Here is a 20,479-nt window from a genome sequence, read left to right on the forward strand (position 1 = left end):
GTAGGTTTGGGGGATGCAAGTGGAAATGACAGGTAGGCAAATGTGAACCTGGAGTACAGAGGAAAGTCAGGCACAGCTCCACGTACATGTTCATGTGCAGGTTATGTTCTGAACTTGTGCAGTCAAGCAGTACACAATGTGTGTGACCTACAGAGCATCACTAGCTTATGTTTGGGGACTATTGGTCTATAGATAGTATTTAAAGCCACTGGAATGAATGAGACCAGTAGTTTCAGGATAATTATTCTTAATTAATGCTGTATTTTCAAAATTCATTTTCAATTCCTTATCAAGAATCAGTTCCAATAATTTATTTTGAGTTATAGTAAAACTGAAATTATCTTCTGATGAAAAAGTATATTTCAGATCAATGAATTTCTTTTGCATAGATCTTCTGTTGATGGATAATAAAATTCAAGACATTCTGTCAAACTTGTGTTCAGTGCTGACATTTTGCAGATATTATCAAGATCATTTACTTCATTAATAATTGTTGGCATCAGTTTCATATATTCTCTTCCAATACTTTCATGATTTTTGTAGCTTTTGATTGGTTTAGTTTTGTTTTTACATTTGAATCTTACCATCTGGAATTTATTTTAATGTAAAGTGAGAAGAATGAATCTAAATTTATTTTATTGCAAATCTTAGCCAGCTGTCTCAAAACACATACCATATAAACCTAGGCTTTTTCCATTGATCTGAAATGCCATATGCTAAATTTTCAAGTGAATCCTATGATCTATTTCTGGAATCTATATTGTTTTTATTGATCTACCTATTAATGATAGGTTATGTTTTTATATCAAATTCAAATTGCATATTTACTAAGGAATTTCTGTCTTATAATATCTGTGCATTTATCAAGTTGCAATGAAAATTATTTGCTAGTGTCCCGTGACATTCTTTCATGTTATAAACCAGTTCTTGTATACATTGAGCCAAGATATTATTGAAAAGTTACTTTAACTACCTTCTCTGATTCATATTCTGTCAAAATTTCCAAGCAAACATCTTTTAGAAATTGTTATTTACTCTCAATCTGTTATAAGTCTATAAATTTAATACAATTGAGGTAAAAATTCCAGTTGTCAATTTTTGAGGCTTGACAAAATACTCTTAAAGTTTATCTAGAAGAAAAAAATACTTGGAAAACACCCAATTTTGTAAAAGAATTGTGATGAAAGAGGACCTTCATTACCAGATGTAAAACATGATGAAAATAGGAATAAAGAAGTATTTTTTTGGCTTCATTGCCAACAAACACAAGGAGTTTATTATTATTATAACATACAAAACTTATACATTATACCCGTATTGTCAGCAAATGAGATTTGAAGTTTTTGTGCAGGAGCACGTTCTGATGATACTGTTGCAGTTACAGGAAAACATTCTAGAGTAGTTATCAAAATTAAGGAGCTTGTGCTAGAGTGTAAGTTCACTCATTGCATCTTTCTAGAAGTCTAACTTCAGAAAAGAGTCAGTTGAGCTAAAGAGTAGTACAAATTTTTAAAAAATTGACTTATGTAAAGACAATGTGTCATATGCAAGAATATCCTCTTTATGATGTGGTAATATTGAAAGTGATAAATTCCTGTTGTTGCGTGCTGAGGTGAAGTACTCGTGTTTATCAGGGGAAAAGTTCTGGTGAGAAAGTCTGAATTCCCGGTGTTCCTTCAAGATAAGAAGCCAGTTTGGTCTAAACTCTTTGAAGAGTTCTCAACTTTTTGAAGATATGAGTTAGACTGACTTGCCTATTGGTCTGATATCTTTGGTATTTTTATGGATCATAATCCTCCCTGTAAGAAATAAATGCAACTTGGTTTTTAAAGGTAAATAATGCCAAAGGCTACCTGGCTCTCCCACAGGGACCTCAAATTCAACATTCCACAATCAAATTCATTACTTTTCCCCCAAACCTGTCCTTCCTCCTCCTTTTCTTTTTCTTTTCTTTTTTTTTTTTTTTTTGTGTGCTAATTGTTATCACCCTCTACCTTAATTACCTAAATCCAACACCTGAACATCAGCCTTAGCCTCTCCTTTGCTTTACTTTTATATCCAGTCCCTCTTCAAGTTAGGTTTTTAATTCCTTATCATCTCTCCTATAAGCTCCATCTAGTGGCCCTGGTTGCTTCTGCCTTGGGTAGGTCCTGATCATCTCTACATTGGACTTCTAGCACTTCACTGAGCAGCCCATTGATCTGGTGGCTGCCAGAATACTCTTTCCAAATGCAAGTATCTTCACATTAGGTTCCTACTGAAGGCCTTTTATGAGCTTTCCTTTACCCATAGGAGAAATTCTAAAGTCTTTAGAGTGGCATTCAAAGCTCTCCACAATCTGGCATTTCTCCAGCCTCAGATCTTTACACCCTCCTGGCATGCCTCACTCCAGCTATACCTGACCACTTGGAGTGCTTGGAACCCTGTTTTGCTTCATGCTTTTCACTCACATTAGAATTCTCTCCCACCATTTTTGGGGGAGGATCTATTAATAATTCTCTTTCAATATTTAGTCCAACAAACCTGCAAGCATCATGTTACCTGACTTCAAAGTATACTACAGGTCTACAGTAACCAAAACAGCATGATACTGGTACAAAAACAGGCACATAGACTAATGGAACAGGTAAGAGAGACCAGAAATAAGGCCACACATCTGCAAACATCTTATCTTCAACAAAGCTGACAAAAACAAACAGTGGGGAAAAGACTCCCTGTTCAATAAAAATGGTTCTGGGATAACTGGCTAGCCATATACAGAAGATTGAAACTGTACCCCTTTCTTACACTGTTTACAAAAATCAGCTCAATATGGATGAAAGACTTAAATGTAAAACCCAAAACTATAAAAACCCTGGAAGACAACCCAGGCAATGCAATCCTGGACATAGGATGGGCAAAGATTTCATGAAAAAGACACCAAACGCAATTGCAACAAAAGCAAAAATTGATAAGTGGCATCTAATTAAACTTAAGAGTTTCTGCACAGCAAAAGAAACTATCAACAGAGTAAACAGCCTGCAGAATGACAGAAAATATTTGCAAACTATGCATCTAGCAAAGGTCTAATATCCAGCATCTATAAGGAACTTAAACAAATTTAGAAGAGAAAAACAACCCTATTAAAAAGTGGGCAAAGGACATGAATAGGCACTTTTCAAAAGACATATGTGTGGCCTAGAAGCATATGAAAAGAAGCCCAATATCACTGATCATTAGAGAAATGTAAATCAAAACGACAATGAGATACCATCTCACACCAGTCAGAATGGCTACTACTAAAAAGTCAAAAACTAGAAGTTGCTGGTGAGGTTGTGGAGAATAGGGAACACTTACACACTGTTGGTGGGAGTGTAAATTAGTTCAACCATTGTGGAAAGCAATATGGTGATTCCTCAAAGAGCTAAAAGCAGAATTACCATTTGACCCAGCAATCCCATTACTGGGTACATACCCAGAGAAATATAAATCATTCTACCATAAGGACACGTGAACGTGAATGTTCACTATAGCACTATTCACAATAGCAAAGACACGGAATCAATCTCTAAATGCCCATCAGTGACAGATTAGATAAAGAAAATGTACATATACACCATGGAATACTGTGCAGCCATACGAAAGAATGAGATCATGTCTTTTGCAGGAACATGGATGGAGCTGAAGGCTATTATCCTTAGCAAACTAATGCAGGAACAGAAAACCAAATACCACATGTTCTCACTTATAAGTGGGAACTAAATGATGAGAACTCATGAACACAAAGAAGAGAACAGCAGACACTGGGGCGTACTTAGGAGTAGAGGGTGGGAGGAGAACAAGGAGCAGAAAAATAACTATTGGGTACTAGGCTTAATACTTAGGTGATGAAATAATCTGTACAACAAACCCCTGCGACCTGAGTTTGCCTATACAACAAGTCTTCACATGTATCCTCGAACCTAAAATAAAAGTTTAAAAAAAAAATTAGTTCAAACTTACTACCTTTAGGTAAGAGAGGTGTTGCCTGTTCATCCACCCATTTTCCCACATAATTAACTCTTCTTCCTTGTACTCCTATTGTGGATCCCTTACTTTCTACTACAACACTCACAAAAATACAACCATTTGTTTACTTGCTTCCCTAATAGACTGGAAGTTCCTTATGTCAGGGACCTTGTCTTTTATTGCCAGTGTCTAGCAATGCCACTACTATTTAGGAGCTCTGTAATTTTTTTTTGAATGAATAAACAAGGGAGAGGGTTCAGAGGCATGACGGAAAGGGTTTGCAGAGAATGCAATAGTGTTAAAGCTGGTCAGGAGGAAGACACATGGGGCAATATGGTGATGAGAGATGGGAAAGACTAGTTTACTGTGGGGGACTTGTCTGTGTATGATGGTTAAGAGTCATGGGAATAACTAGTTTTAAATTTCTGACTAGAACTCTGGTATAAGGTTATTCTGTTGCTGCAGAAGTACAGGTACTACCTGAAGTCAAATGAAGTTTACTGGATGTCATTCAATTTGCAAGTATTAGCGTGCGCACACACACACACACACAATTTTTATACTAGCAACACTGCATTTGTCTAGTGCTTTACATTACCCAAAGTTCTTTTATTTCCATTATCTTATTTGACCCTTAAAACAGTTATCTCCCTCAGCTTCAGTTTCCTTATTCTTTGGATTGTTTGCAAGATGTGTTATATATCTGATACACAGTTAAATACCAAATATGTTATCATTACATCAGGAATTTGAGGCTCATAATAGTTAAATGACTTGCTCAAGGTCAGAAAAGTAAGTGGCAGATTTAGACATAAAGTCTAGATTATTTTTACTGCACTAGAGTACAATGAGATACTATCTTCTACATTACTTGAGGTGCAACATCTTTAATTTCCTTGAGAGACTTACCCCAAAGCAGGCTTTGGGATGACTCTATCAGAGCTGATTATCAAATGTAAGCAAAATCTACCTCCTGGATAAACCAAAATGCAAATATAAATAATATTTTTTATAGCTTGTATTGCTTCCTAATCTCCATCTTTTACACTTAAGGGTTTTCAGCAGAGAATCTGAGCAGGATAGCTTCTTGTCCTTGTGAAGTTTTGTGGAGATTTTAGTTGCTCTTTAAAATATTGCTTTTGAGTCCAGTTTTATGGTAGAGCAAGTATCAGTTTGGGGTTTTCGGCCCTAGAGTTAAGGTACCAGACATCTGAAGTGAGTACTGGAACACAAAGACAATAACTGTGCTCTGTAGACACCGACAATCACACTCATATGTCTGTGGTTTTTTACAGAGTTCTGCTGAGGAAGAATCTGAAGCCATAAAATGTGAACTAGAGATGAAAGTATTAAGTGAAACTGTTTCAGCAGGTATTCTAAATTACATTTTAAGAATTTAACTTTATTGAGGTTTTCTTCTTACAGAAGAAATACAGGATCATGGTTTAAAATATTCAGACATTGCAAAAATATATTTAAAGTGAAAATTCTTCATAGTCCCTTTTCTAATAGTGTTAACAGATTTCTTTGCTCAATTTATCCCTGTCTCTCTTAATTTCTGATAAAACTATGGGATTATATTATACAAATGTTTTTGTTGAGAATACTTTTCTCCCACCTAACAATAAGTTACATACATAGAACTCAATATATATTTCATATAAATGAATATTAAACATTATTCTAAGAATACATTGGTAACCTCACTTTTTAAAGCAGTTGTATAATTCCATCCAATAATGGAACACTATTTAAATCCCTATTGATAGGTTGTTTCTAATTTTGTATTATTACAATGTTGTAATGAACTTTCTCAAGTGCACATACACAACTGAAAGTCTCTCAACACTTCTGGGTATTCACAAGTGTTTGCATTCAGTCTAGTCCTGGCAAATAGCAGTTGGATATAGTTTAGAAATGTCAAGGAAACGTGATTTAGAAATGTGATGTCTAATTTGTCAGTCTTTTAGTTTGAGATTTATATACATCTTTTCTGTTAACTTTATGTTTCTTTCCCAATAACTTCTAGGAATCTATTTTCTATATATTTCTTAGCATATTTTTTCATAACAGGCCTTTTCTCCTTCACTTTTTCTTTCTTCTACTTCTTTTTTTTTTTTTTTTTTTTTTTTTTGAGATGAGAACTTGCTCTGTTGCCCAGTAGTGGTGCGGATTATGGCTCACTGCAGCCTCAACTGCCCAGGCTCCAGTAATTCTCCCACCTCAGCCTGCTGAGTAGCTGGGACACACAGGCACGTACCACCAGGCTAGCTAATTTTTAAATTATTTGTTGAGATGGGGTCTTGCTTTGTTGCCCAGACTCATCTTAAACTCCTAGTCTCAAGTGATTCTCCCACCTCAGCCTCGCAAAGTACTGGGCATGAACCACTGCCCCAGCCTGTTTTCGTTTTAATAACAACACATGCTTATTGTATGGTTTTGTAGATGAAATAAAAACTGTGTCCTCTCCTATGCCCCACCATTACCCATGCCTATTTCCACTTCCAAGGTCAGCTCTATGAATCATTTTGAGTTAACCACTTTTTGAAAAGTCTTAGTAGCTAGTTGAATAGAAACATCCTTTACCAGTATTAGAATTTTAAAATTTCTTTCCTAAGAGCATACTAAACTGTCATCTATTTGAAACCTGTTAATCTGATTAATTTTAGCACAGTTGTTGCTGGTAGAGAATTCTTCTGAAAAGCCAGATTTCTTTGAAAACGATATGGTGGATTTATTCCAGTTCACCACTCTGGGTGGAGTATACCACTTGGATATTTTGGAGCTTCCTCCACAGTGTAAACCAGTGAAGGGATGGATGATTGTGGAAGTAGGTTGATGCTTGAATCAAAACTTATAAGTAAAATAATTGCTCATGCTTTTACTTTATTGCATATTATCTAACATCTAATAAGTTTTAACCCTATTAAACAAACACAAATGAAAAAATGTAATTTTAAACTGTCTTAAATGTATTGGTATTGAAAATTAGAATCAGATACTAAAAGAATGTAAAATAATATGAAGTTTATACTAGAATTCATATATGCTAACCTCATTGTAAATTTACATCATCATGTTTTGTTAGTGCCAATTTTGTCTTAATATTCTAGATCAGAGGTTGGCAAACTTTTAACAGGCCAGCTGGTAAATATTTTCACCTTTGCGGTCCCTACCAGCTCTGATGCAACTACTCAACTCAGCCATTGCAGCACTAAAACTGCTGTGTATAAACCAATGGGCACAGCTATGTTCCAATAAAACTTTATTTACAAAAATCGGTGGTGGGTGGGATTTCCCAGGGACGGTAGTTTGCGGACTCTAGTCTAAATCAGTGGTTGTCAATATGTGTTCCCTCGAGCAGAGGCATCAGCATCCTCTGGCATCATCTGGGAATTTGCTAGAAATGCAAATTAATGAGCCCCACCACAAACTTACTAAATCAGAAACCCTGGAGGTAAGGCTCAACAATCTGTTTTGGAAAAACACACCCTGAAGTTTGAAAATCACCAGTCTGAATCCTTGATATACAAAATATGGTCCTAAATCAACAGCATTGAACCCAGCAGCATTAGTGTCAGCTGGGAACATGCAAGAAATGCGTAATGTTGGGCTGCACCTCAGAGCTACTGAATCTGCAGTTGAACAAGATCCCCAGGTAATTCCTATGCACATTGAAATTTGAAAATCAGTCCACGTGATGCCAATGCTGCTGATGCACTGACCACACTTTGGTGATAACGGTTGTTAGATCATCTTTCAAGGAGTTTCTCGCCCCTGTTTTATAAGTAGTAACACTTGTGCTATTATTGACTTGGTTTATTTTTAACTTAACCTCATGGTGGCTTGCTTCCCATAGAATGCTACCATATATACCCAGTTATGTTGTCGTGGGCTGCCCCTTCCTTCCTCTTTCTCTTTCTTCCCCTCTTCCTGTCTCTCTCTCTCTTTTCCTCTCACCCTCTCTCCCCTAACACAACCTGTACACAGATTGCTGGGTACTTCTCACCCACAATCCTATCCATTAAGGACCTTGGTGCATTCTTGTATTTGAGAAGTATTTCCCAACCTTTTTTCCCCCCTGTTATTGCCCTAATCACCTCCCACTCCAACAAAACTTTAATATTCTCTTTATCCATAAGGTCCCAGACTGAGCTGGGGTCTTCAAGAATCCATCTAAAGATCTCTTGTTGTTGACTTTTGTCACAGTGTCCTGAGACCACTTCATGCTCTCCCCTTGAACCCAAGGAATCCTCCTTCATAGCTGTTTTTCTCTCCTGCAACAAAGAGGCTTTCCTCATTTTCAAGGCTTTTTCAATAACTTTCCACCTCTTCTAGAATCTTGCCCTAATTTTTCTTCTATTTTCTAATATTTTTAAATCTTTCTTCCTTCCCTAGATCCTTGTCTGCTGCATTCAGATAATGCACAAGTCTTCCTTATCCCAGAAACATCTGCTGTCTGGTTAATTCACTTGCATTCATTCATTTCCATTCTTCTCAAAAGGTCGTCTATGTTTCTGTCTCTTTACCTGCACACCCTTAGCATGGTATTAGAGCATGTGATTTAGGGTCCCATGCACCTGGTTTTGAGTTCTGGTGCCCCTTTGAAGTCATTTTGTAATCTTTGTCAAATTACTTGATTTTTCCAAGTCTTGGTTATCATCTCTGTTAAATATAGGCCTTTAGGATTGCTTAGAGGAATATAATGATGAGGAAGCCCCACCACACAATCTGGCCCATAGGAAGTTCTGTACATTCATCTTTAGTAACTTTTTTTCTCAATCATTTATCTTTTAAATTTTGTTGTGACATTTTGTTAATCTATGTATAAATGGGATCAAACTGCAGTGCTTATTAAAAATAACTATATAGCTTATTCAGTACTATTTACATTTTTCACTGTTACCAATCAACTAACTTGATGTTGTTTTGATCATTTTTAAAAGATACTCAAAGAAGGATTACAGAAATACACATATCCTCCAGAAACTACAGAAGACTTTGAGACAGAAAATGCTTTCCCACCTATAGAGGTCACTCTTGAGGTTCATGAGAATGTCATCTTTTTTGAGAATCCTATGGTTGTAAGGTGGGATGCTGAAGGTACAGCTTTTATAATTATGTAATAAAAAGAGGGATAATAATAAAAACCTTAAATTGAAACAGGAAGTGTAGTGTATTAACTGAGCTTATTATTTTACATATTTTTTTGCCAATTCTAGGGTCTCGTTTTGTTCTTAATGGAAATGAATAGGGGTTGGAGCTTAGAATTTGCTGAGTGTTGTAAATATTAACTCCTAAAGTATCTATATCTGCCATTGTCTATGAACAATTACTTTATGGTTATACCGTTATGTTTCTAAAAAAAAGAGTTAAAGGCTGGGCACGGTGGCTCACGCCTGTAAATCCCAGGACTTTGGGAGGTCGAGGCAGGCAGATCACCTGAGCTCAGGAATTCAAGACCAGTCTGGGCAACATGGTGAAACCCCACCTCTCTACTAAAACATTACAAAAATTAACCGGGCATGGTGGTGTGCACCTGTAATCCCAGCTACTTGCGAGTCTGAGGCATGAGAATCGCCTGAACCTGGGAGGTGGAGGTTGCCATGAACTGCCATGGTGCCACCGCACTCCATCCTGGGCGACAGAGTGAGACTGTCTGTCTCAAAAAAACAAACAGGCCAGGCGTGGTGGTTCATGCCTGCAATCTCAGCACTTTGGGAGGCCGAGGCGGGTGGATCATCTGAGGTCAGGAGTTTGACATTAGCCTGGCCAACATGGTGAAATCTCGTCTCTACTAAAAATAGAAAATAAGCAGGGCATGGTGGCACACACCTGTAATCCCAGCTACTCCGCAGGCTGAGGCGGACAATAGCTTGATCTCGGGAGGCGGAGGTTGCAGTGAGCCAAGATGACGCCACTGCACACCAGTCTGGGCCACAGAGCAAGACTTGTCTCAAAACAAAACAAACAGGCAAAAATGAGTGAAAATATTAAAATCAGGCCAGGCACTGTTGCTCACGCCTGTAATCCCAGCACTTTGGGGGTGCCGAGGCAGGCGTATCACCTGAGGTCAAGAGTTCGAGACCAGCCTGGCCAACATAGTGAAACCCCATCTCTACTAAAAATACAAAAATTAATGGGGCATGGTGGCGCATGCCTGTAGTCCCAGCTACTTGGGAGGCTGAGGCAGGAGAATTGCTTGAGCCTGGGAGGTGGAGGTTGCATTGAGCCACGATTGCACCATTGCACTCCAGCGAAAGAGCAAGACTCCCTCCATCTCAAAAAAAAAAAAAAGAGAAAAAAAAAAGAAAAAAAGTAGTTTAGCAAATCAAAAACAGATAAAAAGTCTACTCTTCTGGAATAACCAAATAGTTCAGATTTGGATAATTAATATTTGATTAATGTTATTTATAAATTGTACACAAGTATTGGGGATGAGGAATGGGCAAATGGGAAACTTGAGAAAAGGAAAACTAGCCACTTTTGTATACCTTTTTATACCTTTTATTTTTGAGCCGTGGGACATTATTGCTTATTCAAAACTTAAATATTAATAAAATTGTAAGTATCTACAGTGATGTAAGCTAATGATTTGTTAATCTTTAACAAATACCTCCTTTGGAGTAGGCTTGCTGAATTTTGAGAGATCTTGGTCTGGTGAGTTAATATATGCCATTTTAAGGATCCTGGATGAGAGTGCACCTTTGTTTTTAAGGTTTTTCTATATTCATCTGTTGGTGAAGGGATTTATATACTTGGTGATAGGCTGGGAACAAATATCACTAAGGCATAGAGCTTTTATATAATCTACTTATTTAGTTATGGAAAATTTAGGAACAGAGAATTTAGGAATTTATACCAGGAAGTTTAAATATTTTGTTTTTAAAATTTTTTAATGAATGCCCTGGTGCTCTACATTTTTGTCTATATAGACAGACATACAAGATGTATTATTTATATTCTAGAAGTAGTCTATGTATTAAAAACAGTAGGCCAGTCGCAGTGGCTCACACCTGTAATCCCAGCACTTTGGGAGGCTGAGGTGCGTGGATTACTTGAGCTCAGGAGTTCAAGACCAGCCTGGGCAACATGGAGAAACCCCATCTCCACCAAAAGTACAAATATTAGCTAGGCATGGGGGCATGTGCCTGTAGTCCCAGCTATCCCAAAGGCTGAGATGGGAGCATTGTTTGAGCCCAGGAGGTTGAGGCTGCAGTGAGCTGTGATTGTGCCCCAGCACTCCGCGGGTGACAGAGTGAGACCCTGTCTCAAAAAACAAAAAATAAGTTAAAAAACCTAGTAAATTCTTACATATTAAACTATAAAATACATCAACATGAACAACTTTATCTCTTTTGATATTGTTTCACAGATGTCACTTTAATGATAATATTCCTAAGTATTTATCACATTAAAAATTATTAACATGGCTGGGTGTGGTAGCTCACACCCAAAGTAATCCCAGCACTTTCGGAGGCCGATGCGGGCAGATCACCTGAGGTCAGGAGTTCGAGAGCAACCTGGCCAACATGACGAAAGCCTGTCTCTACTAAAAAAAAGCCAGGCGTGGTGTCACGTGCCTGTAATCCTAGCTATTCAGGAAGCTGAGGCAGGAGAATTGCTTGAACCTGGGAGGCGGAGGTTGTAGTGAGCTAAGATCGCACCATTGCACTCTAGCCTGGGTGACAAGAGTGAAACTCCGTCTGAAAAAAAATTATTCACATGAAATTAGAATTAGACAAGGTAAATTATTCCACACAATTCAGGGAAATAAACTTGTGCAGAATTTCACTCTACAACTTCAGCAATTAGACAGCGGTAATTTACAACTCTAGTAATTTTTAAACCATGGGGAAACATTTTGCCCGGAAATACTAGAAATTTGGAGAATTTATTTATAGGTAATAACTTTTTACCTTATAAATTAAAATTATTTGGTAATGTAGAGACAAAAAGAGGAATTCAAAATAATTCTGTGAATGTAATTGTATTTATTATATGAAATCTAAGAGTAAAAACTAGTCAACAGAACCCTCCAATTGAGAACAGGAAAGAGAGCTAAGTAGAAATGGAGAGCACATACAGGAAGAAAATAGTTCATTTATTTGTCCTATAAAGATGACCCCTCTCCCACCCAAAAAAAAAGAAAGAAAGAAATACAGAGATAAATGAGGCATAGTTTCTTCCTCTTGGAGTTTCAAAGTTGTAGGAGAGGCAGACGGGAAAACACCATATTGTAATACAACGTAGTAGGGTGCTAGCATAGATGTAAAGCGCTGTAGAGCACGACAGAGATGGCTCAATCTTTAGAGTATTGGAAGGCTTCTCACAGGATGGAATGTTGAACAGGGCCCTCAAAGATGAAGAGAATGTTCGCATGCAAGTCTCTGTGTGGGCATGTTTTCAGTTCAGTATGTACCTAAGAGTGGAATTGCTGGATTGAGTACTGAGTTTATATTTAACTTTCAAAGAAACTGCCAAATTGTTTTTCCAAGTAGCTGTACCATTTTACATGTCTGCCAGCAGTATATGAGGTTTTCTGTTTGTTCACAACATTTGTTATCTTTTTGATTATAGCCATTCTAGTGGGTGTGAAGTAGTATCCCACTGTGGTTTTATTTCCCTAATTACTAATAATGTTGATCATCTTTTTAAGTACTTATTAGCCTTTCATATCTCTTCTTTGGTGAAATGTTTATGCAGATCATTTACCCACCTTTAAATTAGGTTGTGTTTTTTTATTGAGTTGTAAGAGATACAAAAGACCACCTACAGGAAGTACGTTAATCGTTGCCTGGGGCTGGAGGTGGGAATGGGAATTAACTGTAAATGGACATAAGGATCTTACTGAGGGGATAAAAATGTTCTAAAACTGGATTGTGGTGATGATTGCACAACTGGGTAAATTTACTAAAGATAATTGAAGTGTATACATAAAACACATGAATTTTGAAGTCATTTTAAAGCAAAGATGATGAGAATTTCCTGAAAGATTAGGGAAGAGTATTGTAGGAGGAAAGAACTATATGTGCAGAGGCCCAGAGGTATACATACAGTGTTGTTAAGGAAATAAAAAAAGTGGGGCTGAACAGAGAAAAACTTTTTCCCTTGAGGAGTGGCAAGGGATGGAGCCAATAAAGTGAGTCAAGGCGTCATTCTGAAGGTCTTACCATGCTGAGCAGGTGGGACTTGATCCTGTAGGCAGGGGAATGCCTCAGCAAAGCTGGCCTTCTTTTGAGTGTCTGTTCTAAATATGAACAATCAATTTATACACAAAGCATTTTTTTTGGTGGTTTCATTTATCTTCTTTTTTTAAATAGGGAAAAATTGAAACTAGTGTCACTTTCTTCATTAATTATAAAGGTAAACATTGGAGAACTGATGGCATCAGCAATGTATCCTACAAACCAAACGAAAGACTTATAACATTCAGCCTGGACACCTTTGGCCCTGTTACCTTGATTCAAGATGCTCATATTAACATGCCGTACCAGTCATGGGAACTAAGACCACTTGATGTAAATAAAGTACTTTTAACTGTGACTACAGTATTTACTGAGATTCAGATACAAATTAAGGTGAGTTACTATTATAGTTGTTATATACTGTCATATCAAAGGTAAACCATTTTAATGGAATACTAGTTTGTCAAAAGCAATCAATGGCTGCTGATTTATATATTGAAATATGTGTCTTATAATCATTTATATAATGAAATATGTGACTTATTGAAATATGTGTCTTATAATTTATACATTGAAATGTATCTTCAATTTATATATTGAAATATGTGTCTTCTAGCATCTAGCGTAGTCCTAGAATATAGTACTTAGTAAACATTTATGATATATGAAGACACAAAGTAACTTCTAATCATGAAAAAATGTACCTTGAGCTATATTTCTAAATGAAATATTAGTAGAATAATTAAATAGGCAATAAACATGTAAATAGCAAGGCTCAAACTTAAATTTGTACCTTAAAGTTACTAGGGATAGATCAACTGATGAACCAACAACCCTGGTTGCAGTATGAATTTCAGAGTTTTTTGATCCACCCTAAAGGGGCTACCTGATCTTTATCATCCAGCCATTTGAAATCCTTTTTGAGATTGGTTTCTCTCTCAATGATCCCCTATTGCTCATCGGTCAGAAATTATGTAGCCTGAGCTGGGGGCGGTGGCTCACACCTGGAATCCCCACACTTTGGGAGGCCAAGGTAGGTGATCACCTGAGGTCAGCAGTTCGAGACCAGCCTGGCCAACATGGTGAAGCCCTGTCTGTACTAAAAATACAAAAATTATCCAGGCATGGTGGCACGCACCTGTGATGCCATCTACTCGGGAGGCTCAGGCAGGAGAATTGCTTGAACCTGGGAGGCGGAGGTTGCTGTGAGCTGAGATCGCACCGCTGCACTCCAGCCTGGGCAACAGAGTAAAACTCTGTCTCAAAAAAAAAGAAAGAGAGAGAGAGAGAAAGAAAAAAAAAAAGGAAAGAGAAAGAAAGAAAGAAAAGAGAAAAGGAAGGAAGGTAGGAAGGAAGGACAAGGAAGGAAGGAAGAAAAGAAGAGAGAGAAAGAGAAAAAGAAAGAAAGAAAAAAGAAAGAAAAGAAAAAAGAAAAGAAAAAGAAAAGAAATTACATAGCCTGAAATGTATGGAGACAAAAGTAGATTAGCCATTGCCTGGGGCTGAGGGTGGGTGGGGATTAACTGTAAATGAGCATGAGGGATCTTATTGGGAGGGATGAAAATGATCTAAAATGGATTTATGGTGATAGTTGTACCACTCTGTAAAGTTACTAAAAATCATTGAATTATAACTTGAAATAGGTGAATTTTATGATATGTAAAATATATCTTAATAAGTTGTTTTTAAAAACAGAGATAACCTAGAATTCATTATGAATACAGAAAGCCTAGAATATTATTAAACTTTGCTTTTAAAACTAGATGAGGGCTGGGTGCGGTGGCTCATGCCTGTAATCCCAGCACTTTGGGAGGCTGAAGTGGGTGGATCATGAGGTCAGGAGTTCGAGACCAGCCTGGCCAATATGGTGAAACCCCATCTCTACTAATAATACAAAAATTAGCTTGGCATGTTGGCACGCGCCTGTAGTCCCAGCTACTCGGGAGGCTGAGGCAGAAGAATCACTTGAACCCGGGAGGCGGAGGTTGCAGTGAGCCAAGATTGTGCCACTGCACTCCAGCCTGGGTGACAAAGCAAGACTCCATCTCAGAAACAACAACAACAACAGCAACAACAAAAAACTAGATGAGATGGGAGATGGAATGCCTTAGAATCATTAGTGTGCAAGTGCCCTTAAAATGCTTCTGGTCTACCCTCCTGTTGTATATATAGAGAAACTAAGGCCCATAGAGATTAGGGGTTACATGACCTTTCTGAGATTGTGTAAGGGGATTGTATTGCTGGAGCCTCCTTTCAGGCTTCCCTGCACCATTCCAGCAGCCCTGACGACACTTGTGCAAAGGTTCTTCCTCTAGACTCATGGAAAAATAACAAGCATCTTCACAAAGTTCACTTATTAATATGATGATCGAAACACCCAGACTGCTCAGTGTGCGTTTTCAGGTTAGTAGATCTGTGCTGTCTAATGCGGTAGCAACCAGCCATATGTAGCTACTGCATGTGACTAGTCCAAGTTAGCACATGCTCTAACTGTAAAATAAACACAAATTTTGCACACTTGGTATGAAGAAAAGAATGCAAACTCTCATTAATAACTTCTATACTGATTACATTTTGAAATATTTTAGATATAGTGGGTTAAATGAAATATATTATTAACATTAAAAAAATGAGATGTGAATTCTACACACCTTCAAACTGTCACTTTGCGAGACTTTAAAACTGGATAATATTGCCTGATTATGTTAACTTTTATGAGTGTGAAAAGAATGATCCCTAAAAGTAGAATCATAATTGTTACCTAATAACTGTTTTAATTCAATGTGAACATGTGCATATTCTTATAACTTATAAAATAGGAGGCTTGAGAGATGCTGTAGCCCATTCCTTTGATTGTTCTGATGAAGCCCAAAGAGTTGGTCAACTGCTTAAGGTAACATGGGGACTTTGTGTCAGAGCATTCAGATGAGGCCTAAGATATACTTGCCCTGCCTTCTTTCTAGTATAGAGGGATAGATGATTTTTAAAAATGTATAAAGCATCTAAAGGCTGCACCTGGAGTGATACTGAAGTAATGGTTTCTTTAACCTACATAAAACCTTCTTTTTTCTTAAACTAGGAAAACCTCTGCATGTTATCTTCAGTCAAACTGAAAGACAAGAAACACATCTCTGTTTTGGAAGGAACATGGATGACTCCTATTCCTTTCATTATTGCTTTGAAAGAAGCTGGACTGAATATTTTTCCTACTAGATACTCTCATTTTTATGTTGTTATAAACAATAAGGCAAGAATGAATCTTTCCAAATTTAATGTGGTAGGCATTTAAAATGTTAGCAATTACTAAATGTTACATAATTTAATATTATATACACTGTGTTTTATATGTTCATTTATACAGTATTATAGTTAGAAATAAGTGAAAAGACCAGAAATCCAGGGTTCTCTCAAGTTTAATAATTTTCCCTAAGTAAGCCTGTAGTACGATCTTCATATTGACAAATGGAGCATATCCACAGATGGTCAGTTTAATGAAAAGGTAGTTTAAGCAATTCTCATTTTGTATACTTTGTTTTTGCATTACTGGATATTATATAAGATTTCTTAAAATAGTAAATAACTCTGCACTTTCCCAAACATGGTAAGTTAGGCAGAATTAAGAATACAAGGACCACTAATGTACAAAACCCACTTCCTTTGGTTTCTTGGCAGAGCCTCCTTGTCTATGTACTGTTTCATGTTCCTCATAAGGCTTTAGTTCAGTAAGATCCTTCCAGGTTAAACTGTGAGCTTCTTGAGGATGGGGGTCATTTCTTTTTTTTTTTTTTTTTTTTTTTTTTTTTTTTTTTGAGACGGAGTCTCGCTGTGTCTCCCAGGCTGGAGTGCAGTGGCGTGATCTTGGCTCACTGCAAGCTCCGCCTCCCGGGTTCACGCCATTCTCCTGCCTCAGCCTCCCAAGTAGCTGAGACTACAGGCGCCCGCCACCACGCCCGGCTAGTTTTTTGTATTTTTAGTAGAGACGGGGTTTCACCTTGTTAGCCAGGATAGTCTCGATCTCCTGACCTCGTGATCCACCCGCCTCGGCCTCCCAAAGTGCTGGGATTACAGGCTTGAGCCACCGCGCCCGGCCTATGGGGGTCATTTCTTAATCAACGTTGATTCTTCTAGCATCTAGCATAGTCCTAGAGTATAGTAGATACTTAGTAAACATTTATGATATATGAAGACACAAAGTAACTTCTAATCATGAAAAGTGAATTTGTAGGCAGAAGAGTTCTATACTCAAGAACATTTATGAATGTATCAGAAAATGACAATATAAGTAGATATTCATATAACATTTAGAAATAATAAGTGTATGTACATATATGCATAGGAAAAAAACCCTTGGTTTTAGTAACTCAAATTGCCTGTTACCCTGTAATGTTGAATGTAGTGTTCTGTTCATGCTTTCAGAATATTCTACTCAAGGAAATACTATTTTCTGAACACTATGTGCTAGGCACTATTTTAGATGATTAGGATACATCAATGAATGAAACAAAGGTCCTGAATTTGTAGGCAGAAGAGTTCTATACTCAAGAACATTTATGAATGTATCAGAAAATGACAATATAAGTAGATATTCATATAACATTTAGAAATAATAAGTGTATGTACATATATGCATAGGAAAAAAACCCTGGGTTTTAGTAACTCAAATTGCCTGTTACCCTGTAATGTTGAATGTAGTGTTCTGTTCATGCTTTCAGAATATTCTACTCAAGGAAATACTATTTTCTGAACACTATGTGCTAGGCACTATTTTAGATGATTAGGATACATCAATGAATGAAACAAAGGTCCTTACCTTTGTTTTCCTTCCCAAAGGAAAAAATTTTTAAATAAATGATTAGTATGTTAAAAAGGTGAAAAGTGCTATGGGAAAAAGAAAAGATAGATCAGGAATAGTGAGGCTGAGGCCGTATGACACCCATATTAAACAGGGTGTCAGGGAGGGCAGCTCAATGAGAGATAACACTTGAGCGAAACTCAAAGGTGGGGACTTTAGCCACGTGCCTCATCTGGGGAAGCAGCTTCCTGGTAAACAACTGGAGCAAGATCCCTGAGGGAGTGGCCTGGGGTGCTGGAGGATTGGAGGAACACCAGGGAAACCATGGAGTCTGGAACTGAGAGAGCAAAGGGAGAAGAAAAAGAGGTCAGCAGGTAATGGGATATACATGGAGTCGGGAGTAGGGATGTCAGAGGGCCGTGCAAGTCATTGTTAACTTTGGACTCTATTCTCAGAGAAAGGAAAGCCGTTGCCCAGTGTTGAGAGAGGAGTCATGTACTCTGATTTACAATTTCAAGTGGATCCTTCTGTGTTGAGAATAGACTGAAGGAGGCCAAAGATGGAGGAAGACTTGTAGGGAGGCTCAAAGATCAATTCTATTTGTTTTTACATTGACAGGTTCCTCTGGTAGAAGTGAAAGCTTATCGACAGATGGCCCTACTAAGTTCCACTTTTGCGTTTGGTTGGAGCAAGTGGAACCTACTATGTAATTCTACGAAAGTTGTATTTAAGGTATAATATGTAGAAACCCATAAAACTACTTTGTCCTCCAAAAGAAGATAAAGTACTCTAAGACTAAATGAATGTAGACCATGGCTTCCCCTCTTAGAAAAGTAAAAAAAAATTATTCAATATGAAGTTTTAAAATTTCAAATTTTTGGCCAAGCGTGGTGGCTCACACCTGTAATCCCAGCACTATGGGAGGCTGAGGCGGGCGGATCATCTGAGGTCAGGAGTTCAAGACCAGCCTGACCAACATGGTGAAACCCCATTTCTACCAAAAATACAAAATTAGCCAGATGTGGTGGCACATGCCTGTAATCCCAGCTACTCAGGAGGCTGAGGCAGGAGAATCACTTGAACCTGAGAGGTGGAGGTTGTGGTGAACCGAGATTGTGCCATTGCACTCCAGCCTGGGCAACAAGAGCAAAACTCCATCTCAAAAAAAAAAAAAAAAAAAATTTCATCAAAAATATAAATCCAAATTATATAAAATTTATGCCTTTGTTGTCCAAGCTCTTGACTTCAAGCCAGGCCAGAGTCCTTGTATCTCTTTACAAATTGACTCAAGAACAAATGGAAGCCTTGCCGGGTGCAGTGGCTCACACCTGTAATCCCAGCCACTTGGGAGGCTGAGGTAGAAGGATCGCTTGAGCCCAGGAATTTGAGGCTGAAGTGAGCTATGATCACACCACTGCACCCCAGCCTGAACAACAGAGTGAGACCCCCATCTCTTTAAAAAAAGAACAAATGGAAGCTTTTAACATGAATATATCCGTGACTTACAGGCCCTCTCCTCTGAGAGGGTTAGTCCTCCAACTTAACTTCCTGATGCCTTGTTATCAGGTAGCAGTAACTGTATCAAATTCTAAAAGCTGACTGATGAATGTTTTGGCCTAAACAGGCCACCATATTTATTTCTGTTTTTTATTGTGTGTTTCCCCCCGACTCAAATATAAGCTCCTTGAGGGCAGGGCTTTGTTGTTGCAGTTATTTATATATGTTGTATGTCTATATGTTTTCTGTGTTTTCTTTCCCTGTTATATCCCCAGCACTTAGAACAGTACCTCACACATGATAGGCACTCAATAAATATTTGTTGCATGAATTAATACATGTGGATAGGCTCCATAATCACCAAAATATAAACAGTGTCATGGTTTTTCAAAACCCAGTAATGGAACATATAGACTGTTTCTTTTAACCTTTGCAATTTTAGGGGATAAATTGAGCCCTTTAAATAATAATGTGCTATCAAAATACTGAATAGAAGAGAAATTATTAACAAGTTGCTTGAATTTCCTTTATTTTTTTATTTTTAGGTGAGGGAACACCTTCCTGAAGAATGTACTGAGAATCCTAATTGGGCCCTTTTAATGTTTAGTGGTGACAGAGCACAAAGACTCAAGATCAAGGAAGAGAGTGAGGCATTTTCTGAAGCACTTAAAGAAGAAACTGAGTTTCATTCTACTTTATATCACATGGTGAGGGATTTTGCTTCTAAAGAAGCAATGGAGAAAGTCAGGAGTTCCAACTGTCAGTTTGTCAACTCTGTGTGCCACATGCTGCTCTCTACCAGATTGCTCAGCTACTCCTAACCTCCACTTACAAACTGTATTCAGTATGAAGAACCAAGCATGGTGAAGACAGGTATTTCTGCAACAGAATGTAATGAGTGAATGAATACATTTCACATCAACTATTAAAATTTTGTAATCAGCATTTTCTACTCAAGTTTTATTTTAAACACAGTATGGCTTTTTTTCCTTTGAATACTTGGCCTGTTAAGAAT

At 37.6% G+C, this 20,479-nt stretch overlaps 1 protein-coding gene across 17 annotated transcripts in view; it reads left to right on the forward strand.

The window, feature by feature from the left end:
• The window catches only part of DNAI7 (dynein axonemal intermediate chain 7), an 81,492-nt gene extending 61,083 nt beyond the window's left edge, over positions 1-20,409 (forward strand). For 8 of the 17 annotated variants that reach the window (XM_071072026.1, XM_071072032.1, XM_071072028.1 and 5 more), the window contains 7 exons: positions 5,283-5,358; positions 6,657-6,817; positions 8,934-9,090; positions 13,354-13,568; positions 16,255-16,452; positions 18,586-18,699; positions 20,010-20,409. In XM_071072026.1, coding sequence (XP_070928127.1) covers positions 5,283-5,358; positions 6,657-6,817; positions 8,934-9,090; positions 13,354-13,568; positions 16,255-16,452; positions 18,586-18,699; positions 20,010-20,285 — 1,197 coding nt within the window. In that variant the 3' untranslated portion in view covers positions 20,286-20,409. The remainder of the gene's footprint in view (positions 1-5,282; positions 5,359-6,656; positions 6,818-8,933; positions 9,091-13,353; positions 13,569-16,254; positions 16,453-18,585; positions 18,700-20,009) is intronic. The other 9 variants (XM_071072031.1, XM_071072033.1, XM_071072023.1 and 6 more) reach the window with 3 other exon arrangements.
• The last annotated feature ends 70 nt before the right edge of the window (positions 20,410-20,479 follow it).

This window comes from Macaca nemestrina, chromosome 10 (assembly GCF_043159975.1).
Source record: "Macaca nemestrina isolate mMacNem1 chromosome 10, mMacNem.hap1, whole genome shotgun sequence".
NCBI lineage: Eukaryota > Metazoa > Chordata > Mammalia > Primates > Cercopithecidae > Macaca > Macaca nemestrina.